This window comes from Talpa europaea (genome assembly GCF_964194135.1).
Source record: "Talpa europaea genome assembly, chromosome: 14".
NCBI lineage: Eukaryota > Metazoa > Chordata > Mammalia > Eulipotyphla > Talpidae > Talpa > Talpa europaea.
Genome location: NC_140082.1, coordinates 81,630,568 through 81,645,573, shown reverse-complemented (window position 1 = coordinate 81,645,573; position 15,006 = coordinate 81,630,568). Strand labels below are relative to the sequence as shown.

The window sequence follows — 15,006 nt, the reverse complement described above, 5'->3', positions numbered from 1 at the left end:
GCCAGGTGTGCCACCAACTGCTGTGGTGCTAGGGACGCATCAGAGGTGGTGGGGGGATGGAGAGCAGGACCACATGGAGCAAGCACTGCAGTGGCTCCTAGGACAGGAGGGTGTGGGCATGGGGGTTGCTGGGGAGTCAGAGACAGAAGCAGGAAGGCAGACAGGCCAGAATGAGCAACAGTGAAACTCTGACATCCCATCTGCAACTGTCCTGGGCTCTGGGTATACCAGGATTTGCCTGAAGAACCTTCCAGAGCTCTCTCCCAGGGGGCAAGTTTAACTGAGGAGCTGAGGCCTGGCCACTACCTCCTTTCAGGGCCTCAGGTGCTGCTCCAGGCTTGGCCCACATACCAGGTTGCCACCCTCCTGCAAGAGCGAGGCTGAAGGTGCTGACAAAAGGGGAGGTTAATCCCAGAGTGAAAAAGAATAGTTCTTGACCCACGAGAGGGCCTGTGGAAGTCAGGAGAAGCCTCAGGAAGAGCTGGCGAGAGAACATCCACCTGGAGCACAGGCAGCAGAAGCCAGAAAGAGGATGCGACTCTTGGGCCTGACTGCAGGTAAGTGGGCTGGAAAGGTAGGGTGGCTTGGACTGACCCTCAAGGTCAGCAGTGACCAGTTCAGGCTTATCTAACAGCCTCTGCACCCCAGAAGCAGAGGTTTTATTTTCTGCCAGGGAAAGCTTTCTGTGTCTACACGGTGATGCATCATGAATGCCATTTTGGCAGATGATGGTCCACATGCAGGACAGTGGCCCCAGTGGGCTACACCCCCCAAGCCAGGCACATGGCAAGCCATAGCCTCCAGGTGTTGTAACATCATTCACATAACAAAACCACCTAAGGATGCAATCTCCAGTGGCACAGGTCTACAGACAAAGACATGTCTTTTTTTCTGAATTGCTGGGTGAATTCTCTCCTCTCTCTTGCTGCCTCACTAGGAGGCCCTGTGTTGACATTTCCTGGGTTCTCTGTCCTTCCTGCTTGAGAAGCACATTGTGTGCCTTGTGTCCTGGGTACCTGGGCCCTAGATGTCCAGTTGAGACATGGTTCTGTGCCTCCTGGCCTCTGACCACTCCAGCCAGAGCTGCCACCCAAGCGCCTCCCCTGGACCTCATCACACCATGTTAGACCTACCTCCCACTGGTCACAGAGGCCTAGGCTTTCTCTGATCACCACCACCCTCCTTCTCCAGGTCAGAGGGGTGGCCACTTGACTTTGTGTGAAATGTTGCGGAATTGTGGACCTGAGCTTCTAACCCTTAAAGAGAGTCCTTCCCAAGACCAATCAGGGTTGAGTCTCAAAAGCCTGAGAGAAAGAAATGTTTGTTTCTAGATTACCCTCTTTCTGTTTAAAACCAAATATTGATAAACATCTTGGACGCTCAGTTCTATCCCAAGGCATCTCGTCCTGGCTTCTTGAGGGGAAAAAACTGGGTGGTGTTGGGCCTGCTGGGCTGTTTCTCTCCAGGAATATCCCCCCACTCCCCGCATCGACTGAGTCATAACCAGTAACAGTTGAGAACTGCAGTCCTCTAGAGGAAAAGTGCCATCACAGCTCAGAACTGCCACTTTCTCCTGCCCCTGCAGAGGGGGGTGCCAACCCCACGCTCAGCTGGGCTTCTCAAGTGATCGTGACAAGTCAGGGACAACTGCCTTCCCTGAACTCACGATACTCTTTCTACATTTAGGTGAATCCGAAGGTGACATGGACCTGCCTCTTGGCAATCTTTCAAGGTCAAGAAGACAGCTAAGGTCACAGAGTTCATTGAAAAAACCTCAAAACCAGGCCTCCCCCGTGGTGTAGCGGTTGAGCGCTGGATTGCGAAGCTGCCCACAGCCTCTGCAGTGCCAGTTCGATCCCTGGCCACCGGGCGAGGGTCCCACATGGCACACAGACCTCTCCTGCTGCGCCTGCTGCTCCCCTCAGCAGTGTACTTCGTCAGTCTGCCTGTTCTGCTCCCTGCTCTGGCTCTGGTGAAATCTCTCACCCTCCCGTGCTTCTGACTGTACCCAGTGCTTGTATAAATAAATAAATAAATCTTTAAAAAAAGAAAAAAAAAAGAAAAACCTTAAAACCATGTTAGGAGGGCTTCTGGGTATGACCAATACATCTTCTAGAGCAGAAAGCAAAACATTCCCTTCCCAGGTTCTGACCCATGACCCCAACCAGAAATTGCAAATCCTTCAGTCTCTGCCTAAAGCTGGGGGCTGGCAGTCTTCACCTCCCGCACCCCCGCCCTCCTCCCTTTGTTTATAATCAGGATAGAGCATCTGAAAGCTGTGGACCTACATTTGCTTTCTCTGCCAGCTAGTACCAACCTTGCCATTGAGTGCGATTTCTCTTGGCTGCCAGCAACCTGAAGATATCTGGGTTTTGGCATGTAGAACAAGCTTTCCTCTTAATCACTTCCCTCTTGTAACTTGGATTCTTATTTAAAGGCCCTTTTGCATGGATTATATTATCATATGAGTGAGCCTTAATCATTTACATTGAGGCCTTAAAAAAGAAAAATACTAGTTTCCTAATCTATAAAGTAAAAGCTCTGTCATACCTGCCTCCAAGGAGTGATTCAAAAGCAGAGTGAGTGCACAGCACCTAGTACAGCAGATGCTATGAGAGATGTAATCGGACCGCAACATTCATACATTTTTAGCACATCACGAATTCATGTCCAAAGCAGCATTATGGACATTTCCAGGGCAAGAATTTTTCATTGAAGTTATACTTCACAACCTACTAGATTGCAAATTGAATTTATATTACCATGCAAATTATACTTGAACTATGGTATGTAAAATAAAACCATGCATACTAAGAGACACTAGAAAGAAGGAGAAAAACCCACTTCTAGGATTCAACAGAATTAGTTGCTGAAAATGAGCTTGCAGTTCAGCTTTGTGTTTTCTGTCAGCCCGTGCAGAAAGAAGATCCTGTTAACTTGCATGACTCTCATTGTCTGGTAAAGGGACGTGGAGCTCATATGGAAAGTGAATCCTTCTCCCGACATTTGGATTTAAGGGCAGCAGCTCACCCTGATCTCAGATGTGCTGGGTAGGTAACCAGAGGGCCACACTTCCATGTAGCCACGTGCAAAGGCTGACACCCACCCATTCGAGGAAGGGAGACCAGTGGGTGAGGCCCCCAGGGATTTTCAGGGCCTATGTAGAGGGGTCTTTTAAAACTGTCACCAAGAAATGTTGCAGAGCAGAGGCCCACTGCGGGGTGCATTGAGATAGTAGTGTACCCTATCTTAGTTCACACAGACTTGAGGACTGTGGAGTTGAATGCTCCACTCTAGTTCAAAACATGCAGCAGTTCCTGGGGTTTGTATACGTGAAGTGGCTTGGCCAGCCTTTTCAACCCTCTGCACAGCCTCACCAGCTGCTCCCAGTCCCAGTGACAAGTGAGCCCTGGATGGGGAGAATGTGGCTTCATCCTGGTGGGATCTGCTTTCCAAATGCTTGTGAATAATAAGAGACAACAGGCTGCCCTGGGAAAACTGTAATCACCCAACCACAGGGGCAAGGCCAAACACTAGCAGGATTTATTGGCTTTGATTAACAATAAGGTGTTTGTTTTTGTAGGTAATTAGAGTTCAATAGCAAGCTATAAAGAGTCCTCCTAAGAAATTCTAAACAGACTGTAGCTAAAGGCTACTAAAGTATAACTGAATCTACCCATTCATCTTTGCAGACCTCCTGGGCTAAGAGGCCAGTGTTTGATCTGGCACAGCCAAGCAGGTCATCGGGGAGAAAATGACCTGACGTGTTTTTAATGTCCAAGGAGAAAGGCCTCTGTGTAGTACGTGAGCCCTGGTGCCGAATGCTGCCTTGGGATATTGCAGTTCGTATAAACACGTCTATTCCAAGATCCATAACAACCTGCAAGTTGGGGGCTTTTTTGACAGCTCAGCATTCTCACAACCATTAGGTGATTGACTTCCAGGCACTAGGACAGCCCGGTGGGTCATCTGATCGGGAGAAGATGTTTGCAAAGCCTTTTGATTTAGGCCTTCTCCTCCCTAGCAACCACTCTTGGGTATAGGGTTTTTAAGAACTCAGAGCTATGACTATCACTTTGATTACAATTCATTTTTAAAAGTATTTCTATTTCTACATTGCATAGGTAATATAGTATGGGCAAAGTGCTGTCACCAATATTTTAAAAATATCATCCATAGAGATGATCGGCCCTCTCTGTCTTCCCCAGTCCCTGGGTCAATAACATGCCAATTTCTCCTTAAGCCTCAGGAAATATATAGTTATTTCCACTCTTCTACTCGCATCATGATATCCCCTATTCCTTCTTCCAGAGGAGTGAAAAAAATTTTAAAAGGCCCAGATAAACAAAATAAGACCCAAAACTAAAGCCTCACATGTGGCTCACTCTGGAGGAAAACAATTGCTCTCGTCCTCCCATGAAAGATCAACTTTCCGCTTGCAGAAGTTAAAGATTGAGGGTCTTGTTATGCAGGGCATTAGAAAAAACTTTACAGTATATATATGTATATTTCCCCCCTCCAAGGACTAATTTCCATTTACTTACGTTCTATCCAATGCAATATAAAATTTCCCGTTTTGCATGCCTTGGCCTCCTTGATTTATTTTTTAATCTCTTAAGCAGTCACATCACGATTTTTCCTTCAGAGATGCTGTTACAGGGCAAACCCTGATATAAAATGGGGTTTCCTGACTGTGGATCCTCACCCACACGCTTAAAGGGGACTTATGAATGCTAAACTGCAGACATACACAAAAGGTTGATAAAAGGTTTACTTGCAAGGGAAGGGGAATGGGGAAATGAATAACTAAGGGGGAAAAAGAGGGAGATAAGTTCGTAAATGCGTCCTACCTGTTCCGCTGACCTGGAATCCCAAGGATCCGCTGAGCTGGCAAAAAACCTGGCATGCCTCGTGGCCAAGAGGGCAACCCTCCAGCCACATGGACAGTTAAATACCCAAACCAAGAGCCTAGTTGCTTAACTCCGCCCTCAGGTCCTGCAACCTTCCCTTTGGTGATCATGGGATTTGTAGTTCCCAGTGTCGTAGGGGTGGAGTCCACAAAGCCTGTGTGGAGTTTGCGCAGGACATCCTTCACCCCTATCAATACCTATGACAAACAGCTATTCCAGGAGAAAGAGAAGACCCTCAGGCACAGTTCTATTGTTTGCTGATTTTCTGTTTATATATTGCTGATTTTCTGTTTATACTGATTTTCTGTTTATATATTTTCTGTTTATATATTGTTTGCTGATTTTCTGCCATCTGAGACTTCCTGAAGGCGATCTCCACCCTGGACCAGTCGTTGGAGCCCTCTGACTCTATTTCCTCCTCTGAAAAACCAGGGGGCTGCCTCAGGTTCTCTCTACAGCTTTGGGCTCCAAGGCTGTGTGGTTATTTCCTCCTGAAAGTAGGACTTTGCACATGTAAAGGAAAGAGCTGTTAGTCCTTGAAACTCAGAGGCTGCCATTGTACACTCAGGAAGTTAGTTTGCCACTGGCTGGGGGGAAAAAGTCAACATTATAAAGGCCAATCCCATGATTTAAATGACAGAGTGAATCAAAGATCTGCCAACCCAGGAAGGGAAGCCACCAAAGAAGACACCAAGTAAACCTCTTCCCTTTATAATGTGTGCTTTGAGAATAGATAACGGGCATTGGAAGTAGGGGGTGTGAAGTTCAGGACTTCTAGAAGGGCATGGAATGAAAGGCTTCCAGTGAAGAATCTAAATAAATGAATGATGAAAGCCCCAGAGCACATGAAAAATGACAGCCCCTGCAATTCTTTTTTTTTCTTTTGTATCTTCTATTGTTTCTTTGGCAATGTCTTACAGTTTTCATTGAATATGTCTTTCTCTTCCTTTATTAGATTTATTTTTAGGTATTTAATACTTTTTGAAGCTACTTTATTTTTTATTTTATTTTATTTTTATATTCCCCATATAATTGCAACCCCCTTATTTTGATCCCAATCCCTCCTTTCCCTGCCCCCCCAATAGTGTGTCTCTGGTTCATAGTTGTTTGTTGATTTTGATTTTTACTTTCTTATAGTTATTTTTTCCTGGTCCCTTATTTAGGTTTTCTAGATTCCTGCTATGAGTGAGACCATCCGGTATTTTTCTTTTTCTTTTTGGCTTATTTCGCTGAGCATGATCCCTTCCAGCTCCATCCATGTTGCTGCAAATTGCATGTGTTTATCTTTTTTGAATGCTGAGTAATATTCCATGGTGTACATGTACCACATCTTCTTGATCCAGTCATCTGTTTTTGCAGCCCCTGCAATTCTGACACAGCCCTGCACTTTCATATTCAGCATCACCAAGACAACTTTTCTTTACCATGATACATGCAAACAGTACAGAACATTTGAGTGCCCTGACTAATAAGTTCACTATGTAAAACAGAAAAATACAGTTGCAACAGGGAAGGATGGAAGTTATTCCAGCCTGCCAGCAGCCCTTACCCCCATTGCAATGGCCCCCACAAGGGAGGCTTTGGGGAATACTTTGAAAACCATTGGGAAAATTCTCATAAATAACTCTCATAAATAACTTGAAATGCTGGGTCTATAATAAGCTACATTGAAATGTTTACCTAAAAAAGAATAGATACAAAGATTCAGTTAGCATTTCACCTCTCTAGATCTGTCTTTTAAGTCATCTCTTGGATTCCCTACCGGGTTGGGCTCGCTCACCTCAGCCCTTATTCTGGAAGAAGCCAAGGCATCCTGTTTTAGAATGCACAGAATCCAAGTTAAAAGAAAAACCATGTCTTCGGAAAGGAACAGGAAGACGCAGGACAACGCAGCATCAATACTTACTTGTGGCCCAGCTCATGGGCAATGGTGAAGGCCAGGTTGAGCCCGTTGTCCTCGGCGAGCACACACTTCCGCTTAGCGCTGCAGACGCCTCCCAAGTAAGCGATTCCTATAGCAGAGACACAGAGCATGTCCTCTTCAGAAGGTGGGTGGCCCTGACCGCTCTGGGCAAGTCCACATGGTCAATACTAGGCACAGTCAAAAAAGGGCACACTGGGACGTGACGACCATAGGGCTGGACTTGTGGTTCCAGAGCGCAAAGTGGGAGCTGGCTGGGGAGGATGTTTCAGTGTCCCCTGATATTAGCCCCACCAGCCTCTCTCAAGCATTGAATAAACACCAGGTCACATGCTGGCAGTTTGGCCACATTATCTAATATGCTCTCCTTGCCCAGGATGGAGGTATCAGCCACGCAGAGGCTGGGAGAGGAAAGTGAGCCTTCCTGAAGTCACCTGGATTGACAGCTGTGCTGGGACACTAAGCCAGAACTGTCTAACTTCGAGACCAGTGCTGAGACCACGTGAGGCCAGCAAAGCGAGGCACCCACACTGCAGAGTTAAAAGAGGGTTTGTTTTGCTCACAGGTGCTGCCAGCCCTTGCATGGCCCCTGGCAGGAGGTCTCCTTGCATTCTGCAGCCTGGGCACCTCTGCCCCCACCCAGTCCCAGCCCTTGTTAGCCTTGATACTCTTAGGGTGTAAGCTTGGACTGGGGCTGGGGTTCTCAGAAAGCAGGCCAGGGAAGGCTTGTACAGAATGTTCAGGAAAATGCTTCAGGAGCCCTGGAGTGAGAAGGGGACCAGGACCCACAGGGACAGAGAGGAAGTGAGAAGAGGTGGGGCTGGGAGCCATGGGTGAGGATGAGCCCACATAGGGACTCGCTCCTCCTTACACACACCTGATTGGGGAAGGATCCTCTTTGAGGCAGGAAATCCAACTGAAGCAGCCAGGAGGGATGTAGGCGTGAGGTAGGCATGGGGTGAGCAAAGGGCTGATACCGAGGATGACAGTTTCTAGGAGGAGAAAGGCTACCCTGGCAGTGATGTGTGTGAACTTCATGGGGCTCCAAATGGACGGGCAGAGCTGAAGAATGTGGGACTATCTGCCATGCGCCAGTCACATATCCAGGCTGAGCCCCTGTCCCCAGAGCCCCCCATGGCCCAAGCAGCCCCCACACTTCCTCTTAGCTTCTGCTGTCTTGGCACCCAGGACAAACAGCTCTATCTTGAGCAGATGACCCCAGGGCTTGTCTCAGCAGTGCCCCCGGCCAAGTGACCAGCTGGACAGATAAGTCCATGGAGCCCTACGACTTGGGACAGTCACTCGAGTAAGGATTGGAATTGTCTGCACCCCCATCATTGCCAGTGGTAGCTGACGCCTGAATGCACCTGGGGAAATGCATGAATGGGTGGTGGCACCAGGTGGCTGGTGGGTCACAGGCCCAAGGAGGCTCAGTGCTCCCCTTATGGTGAGATCATAGGGATGTGGAGCAGACAGTGGCCTGCTGGCCGGGCATGTGCCATGCAGCAGTGTCGAGTGGTCAGCCTGCCTCTGCCCATAGGCCCTGTGTGGGAGGTGGTGGCCACAGAGCGGGGCGCCTGTTCTCCACCCACAGACACAGTCCCCCACCGAGCTGCCCCACTGGGAGGGCCCCTTTCACTAAAGCATACAAGGTATCTCAGGAGCTGACAGTCTCAGGCACAGGAGACAGGAAAGAAGGAGCTGGCATTGGGTGGAGGAAAAGGAACTGGGAATTAATTAAAAAAGAACCTCCCTCCTTCTCACAAATAGCTAAATCAACATCCTCACTTGACATCAAATTCAAACCCCAACCCCACACGGGGTCCTCCCTCCTCCTGCAACCACTGCAGGAGGTGCTCACCAGCTTCTGCTCTGCAAGGAGATTGCACCGGGAGCTCAGCTCCCCAAGCCCGCACCACGCTACGTGTCTATTTATTTGGAAACATGCAGTGTGCTCAGTCGAGGTTAAAGAATTTTTTTTTTTTTAAAAAGGGAAAAAATGTCATTTGGCTTTAAGAAGCTTTTCTGTGCACGTGGACACCATCAGCCAGCCTCACCGACGACTGGCAGGAGAGCCATGACAAGCAGCAAGGACGCTCTCCGGCTTCCCGGTGTCTTCAAGGTCATTATTCTGGTTTTGTTTAAAAATGCTTTGTGGGTTGCTGCAAAAAGTCCAGCAGTGAGTAGGTGGAATGTGTCTACATAGCCCCGATGGTATGTGCATGCACACACGCACACACTCGGACGCACACCCAGCGGTGCCCTCCCAGCCCAGGCTACAGCCTCCTGGGTCAATGAATCAATTAGAAACAATCAGATGCTGGAGCAGGAATCTGGGGAGGGGGAGGGGGAGAGGCGGACTTGGAAGGCCAGCTGTGCTGGGTCTGCCCTCCCAGGAGAGCCTGCTGATCCAGCAGACTTTAAATGCCACACAAACACGTCCCCTGGTCTCAGCCACACTCAGCCCCAGCAGTCCCGAGTTTCCCCTCTCATTAGGTAACATTGGAAGCTAGAGAACCAGCGAAGCAAAGAGCCTTTCCATAATTGCATTTTAATTTTTCCAAGACACAGATGATTTTTTTTTTCTTTTTTACTAGAAAACAAAAGATCAGTCTATTTACATGAAATGCCCTCCCACCAAGGTGGATTAAGGTCTAGTGCTTTTAATGATTTATTCCAATCCCGAATTGCTTGGTCATAAAACTGAGCAAGGCCAAATGCATAAAAGAAAATGCGCTCCCCCCCACCTCCCCATAACAGCACAGGAGCCGAATGCATTTATGAGGGACGGTATGGAAATGCTTAGAACTCGCAAAACAAAGTCTGGAGAAAATCCCAGGTTGTTGTAAAAGTAAGAGCTGCAGGGAATGAAAGGCAATTAAGCTAGAAGCTTCAGCGGAAAACAAAGCCCACCTCTATGCCTGGATGTTTCCTGGAAAGAAAGCTGCTATGGAAGGGCATGCTGGGGCCAGGAGATGCCTGGTCCCCTCTGGCTGTGAAAGCTCCAGCCTAGAAAGATCTAGCTGATGCTCCCGGTGCTTGTCGAGATGTGAGGAAACCCACTTTTTTCTATATGGATTCCTTTTATGATAACATGAGTCTGTGAACACACGTTGGGCTGCAGTCAGTGGACAGCGTGTTCCTGCTGGGAATTCCCTACACCGACAAGGAGGATTTCTCAGGCCCTAGGGGGGAGCCACCAAAGGGTTCAACTCCACCATTTAAAATTCCACCCAAAAGAAATCAGAGGAGGGCTCAGTTTTGAAAATTTAAAAACATCAATTCCACATGTTTGCAGAGTTCCTTGGAACAAAAGGGAGGCAGAAAGGCCACTGGCATCTGTGTGGGCCCCCTCCCCAGGCAAGCACAGCTCTGCAGACTTTGTCCTCCCTGACTTGGCAGGTGTGCCTGGCCCCGTGTTATGGACGGAAATGGAGGCTCAGAAACCAGTGACGTGACTAATCGGGGCCCACGCTTGGATAAAAAACAAAGATTCTCTTCCTCCAACACCTACACGCCTCCAGGCAAACCCTGGGTATCCCTCACCCAAGTCTGGGTGACCAGCAACAATGAATAATCTTAGAGGATTGAGCAGATTTTTCATAAATCTTAATGTGTGTTTATGCAGAGACATGGGTGGGAGAGAGTACAGGTTGCGTGCATTTAAGTGCAAATGCTTTTAATCCTAAAGATAAAAAGACTCGAGGGAGAAACATAATATTACTAGCAGTTACCTCCACGACACAGTGGAGTCACTACAGACCTTTTTAATTTTCTTTCTTTTTTTAACTTAAGTCTAATAAAATGAATATGTACTTAGTAGGAAAATTAAAGTTATTGGTTATGTCTCATTTATCCAAGATGACATATGGAAGAGGTGGGAGGCCAAAAACACCCCAACTCTATGGACTTGGGCTTCCTCTGCGAGCAGACACATAGGGTGTTCCCTGTCAGCACATAATGGAGCGTGTGTCTGTGCCTTAACAGCAAATCACTCATCTCTACTGCACCCCTGGCACAGAATAGGGAAGCAAAACATACTTGTGAAATGCTGAGGGTAGAAATGAAGGGTTCCAGAGAGTTCTCCTGAGGCCCACAGAAAAGTACCTAACTCATCTAGAAAAGCAGACCACCAGGGCCCCTGGCCCATCGGCCCAACTGTGTCAACTCAGCATGGACACCCTCTCGTTTTTGGTGGGAACACAGTTTTGGAGAGGAACCTGAATGAGGAGGTTTAATTATTTTCCTTTTTCAGTAGAAAACTGCATGGTGTAAGCAATTAAGCTTTCTATTCAGATTTGACCATCTGATCCTTTCTAGACTTAAGGAGTAAACAACACACAACTGTATAAACTCTGGTTCATCCAGCAAATTGTCATGTGTAAACAGTTTGCAGCTGTTGGCCTTGTTGCCCATTACTCAGACCTTCTTGGGCTCTCCCTATGCGAAAAAAACAGTTGAGTTTCTCCCACAGACCGTGCAAGGTCCCAACACCCTCATGATTTCCACTGGGTCACCACGCTGACTGTGTTCGCCGGGCAGTCACAGTGCTGGGAACAGTGAGGGCATGGGTGGCGCATTCAGGTTCATCAAAAGGTCCCTGCGTTCTCCTCAACTTCACTACGTGGTTGTAGGTGATCTGAATCTGTGAACAGCTTTTAAGAGAAAATGTCTGAGAGTCTAGGATGTGACAAATGAAAAATAAACTACAGTCAGTTCTCATTACTCATGACCGTCAGATTCTATAAAGTCACTGTAAACACCGAATTCTCCAATAGAGAAGCATTACTCCTGGGCTATTCAGGGCTGGGGTCCTGTGAGCCTCTGTTGACACCCTCCCCCAACGATCATGTTACATATGTGCTTGTTACATGTGTGCTTCTGTTCAGATACCTTCCATCATATATAGTCACATACGGTCAGTAACAATAACTAAACAGCACTTCAGTGATCTCCTACACAGCAAACTCACCTGTAAAAAGCACCAAAACACAAAGAAACCACGGCACTAGGTAGATTGTGAAAGGAGGTCTGTTTGCACGAGGAGAGCTGAAACCAGAAGCCGGCGCTTCGCCTTGCTCGGCCCAGAGCGTGCGGCTTTTATGTCTGCAAAAGCACCGTGAGTGCTGATTTGGGGTTACAAGTAAATGCTAGTGAGCAGACATTCCTAAGCATGGACTGCATGAGCGATGAGCATTGACTGGACTCCAGGAAATCAGATCCTATATGAGGGACAGTGACGTCCTTACCCATTGCAATGGAGAAATTCAGTTCTCACTGAAGTGCTGCTTATCTTTCCTAACTCTACCCAAGTTATTTAACTAACTTAGGTCTGTTTTCTGCAATTTGGCTTACATTCTCTGAGGTCAGCGGTACAGGAATATCACCTCTACCCCACGTCACTGACCCCCTCAAGGATTCTGCATAGACAATGACAAGTCTGTGGAAGGCTGGCAGGAGAGGTGGTCCCACTGCTTGGGGTTGAGGGCACTGCCTCCTAGAGCTGACAGTCCGTGGCTTTCTGTCCCAGCTCAGTGCCCTCACCTCCCAGGGGCATAGCAGGAGTACCTCTCCCAGCTAAGCTTGCCTCAGCAATTCCACCACCAGTAGATACCCTAATTTCCCTGCTTCTCTTCCTCAGCATCCACAGGGGCCCATAGTAGTGGAATAAAGATGAGTTAGCCCAGGTCTTGATGCTTACACCATGGACAGAGGGGGAGGATGTGGCTTAAAGAGGCACTGATTCCCTCCTGAACTATGAGCATTGCAGAAGCTGCCACTGCAAATTCAAGAATGTGTGTGTGCCAACACCTATTTCCCGAGAAGAACACTGATGAACTGAAAAACTCAGCACTTACCACAGTTAAGTGATGAAGTAAATGCACAAAGTCTGAAGGCAATAGCTTCCATGCCTGACCGCTGAAGGGCTCACATTCCCATTTTGAAACTTAATAAAAGTTAGAGTAACCAAAACAGTGTGGTCCTGGCATAAAGATAGACATGTAGGTCAACGGAACAGAATGGAGAGTCCAGAAATAAACCTTCACATTTACAGTCAATTGATTTTCTACAAGGGTGACAAGACCTTTCAGCGGGAAGAAAGAAGAGTCTTTCAACAAATGGTGCTGGGATAACTGGAGAGTGGCATGCAAAAGAATGATGTCAAATACCTTTCTTTACATAATATGCAAAAATTAACTCCAGATGGATCACAGACCTAACAAGAACTAAAACCAGAAAAGCTAAAAAAAACAAAAACAAATAAACCTGTAAGAGCTAAAAGTATAAAGCACTTAGAAGAAAACATAGGAGTAAATCTTTCTGACCCTGGAGTAAGCAAAGGCTTTTTAGACCAAAAGCACAAGTGAGAGAAGGGAAGTCCATGCCAGTGTGATCACCGGGGCAGACAGCTCCGCCCCCCCTACAGAGGGAGACGGGCTGGGGCTGGGGGGGGCAATGAATATGCTGACACCTCCTCAAGGAAGCCCCCTTCAGCTTCCCCCCACAACATGCTTTTCTGTTAACTCAGCCTCCCCAGGAGTCTCTGAGGCACAGGCTAACTCACGCAGGTCCCGTTCTAATGTCACACTAGCTGTTGCTTTGCGGTAGGGGGACAGGGGAGGAAGGGCCACGTGTACTGGGCTCACATGCTCTCTGCTCACATGCTCTCCTGGGTACCTCCAGGCTCTTGGCTTTGGGAAGAGATGCCACCCCTGGTATGGGATTCACACAGCAAGTCCCCACATGGACTTGGTGGTCCCTGGGTCAGAGCCGTGGCTCCTACAAGACAACACTTTGGTGAGTTAGTGAATGGCGTGTAAACGAAGGAGTAAATTCCCCCTGGGATTTATAAGTTGGAAGCAAAAAAGTTTATCCCAACAGTTTGCTGCACTCTGAGAAAACCAAAACATGCTGGGCGAGGGGGAGGGAAGAGAAATAAATAACTGCTGATATTCCGCAGACCATGACCAGCTCGCACCAAGTGCACGGGCATTTCCGGCAGATTTCCCACCCTCCTGGCGCAATGGCACTGTCCAGGGGTGGGGGCAGGGCTGTCACATGGGAGGGGATCCCCAGGAGCAGACTTCATAGTCCTCAAATGATCAAGGGGCCTCTTCTTGGAGCCCCCCACAGAGGCTCAGGGCTCCTGGAACAGGCCAGGACACCCTCTGAAAAGGGCGCTCGGCTGGTTCACCTCAGGACACAGAGAAGGGAGGTCCGCCCAGACAGGCCTGCAAACCTCTTATTTTGACAAATCTGTCATCAAGTGTTTCCTGACTGGCCGGAGAAGAGGGCCTTGGGCCAGGCGCAGGATCCTAAGCTGAACAAAAGCAGCGCAGGCCTAGGGAAAATAGCTTCAGGAAGGCCAGCCAGCAAAAAGGAAGGGAAGCAGGTCGAAGTGCAGTGCAGGGCCGGAAGGGTCGGCCTGGTCAGGCCTTCCCCACAGGCCTGAGTCCAAGCCTCAGGAGAGTGGACAATGAAGACAGAGCCCCAACTGTCTTTGCCCCCTCTGCCAACCTCCCCAACCATCACTGCCCCCTCTGTCATTTGTCACTGCAGGGCCCTCACCCCCCAAGCAGACAGGTCCACATCTTACTTTCACTCTGCAACATTCCTGGGCGCCCTGTACCATTACTTGAGTGGTTTTGGGGGCACCCCTGATAGAGCAGCAAGGGATTGAGCCTTTGAGCTCCATTCCAAAAGACCCCTGAACCCCTGCACATGGCCCCTGAGCACCATCGAGGTGCACAGCCTGTCTTCTAGCATTTGCCACTTGGGAAGAGGGAGATGTAGCAAGCTCTCGGGGTCGGCCTTCTGCAGGCCCTCTTGTGTGTGTGCATGTGTGGCAGGGAGAGACAGCAAACAACCCAATACACTAAATAAAACAAAACTAAACATTTGGAGTTTAAGACCAATTAGTGGTTACCATAAGGAAAGGTTGAGGGAGCGGGTCCTTTGGTAGAAGGGGCCAACTTGATGGTGCTGGATGGAACTGGACTTTGAATGGTGAGTTTAATGCAGTAGATACAGATGCTGATTTGGGAAAATGCCCACCTGGATGTTAGAATTAAAAAGATTAAAGTCAGATCCTGGTCACCCAGAGGAAGGAGAGAGAGCAGTTGGCCCAGGGGCTGGTGCTCTCCTATTTCTTGAACTGGGTCTCCTTATACACAG

At 48.3% G+C, this 15,006-nt stretch overlaps 1 protein-coding gene across 1 annotated transcript in view; it reads right to left on the bottom strand.

The window, feature by feature from the left end:
* Positions 1-15,006, bottom strand: part of ADAMTS17 (ADAM metallopeptidase with thrombospondin type 1 motif 17) — a gene marked incomplete at both ends in the record, with an annotated part of 237,322 nt that overhangs the window by 136,219 nt on the left and 86,097 nt on the right. Inside the window, one exon of the mRNA XM_084254463.1 lies at positions 6,817-6,922. Coding sequence (XP_084110589.1) covers positions 6,817-6,922 — 106 coding nt within the window. The remainder of the gene's footprint in view (positions 1-6,816; positions 6,923-15,006) is intronic.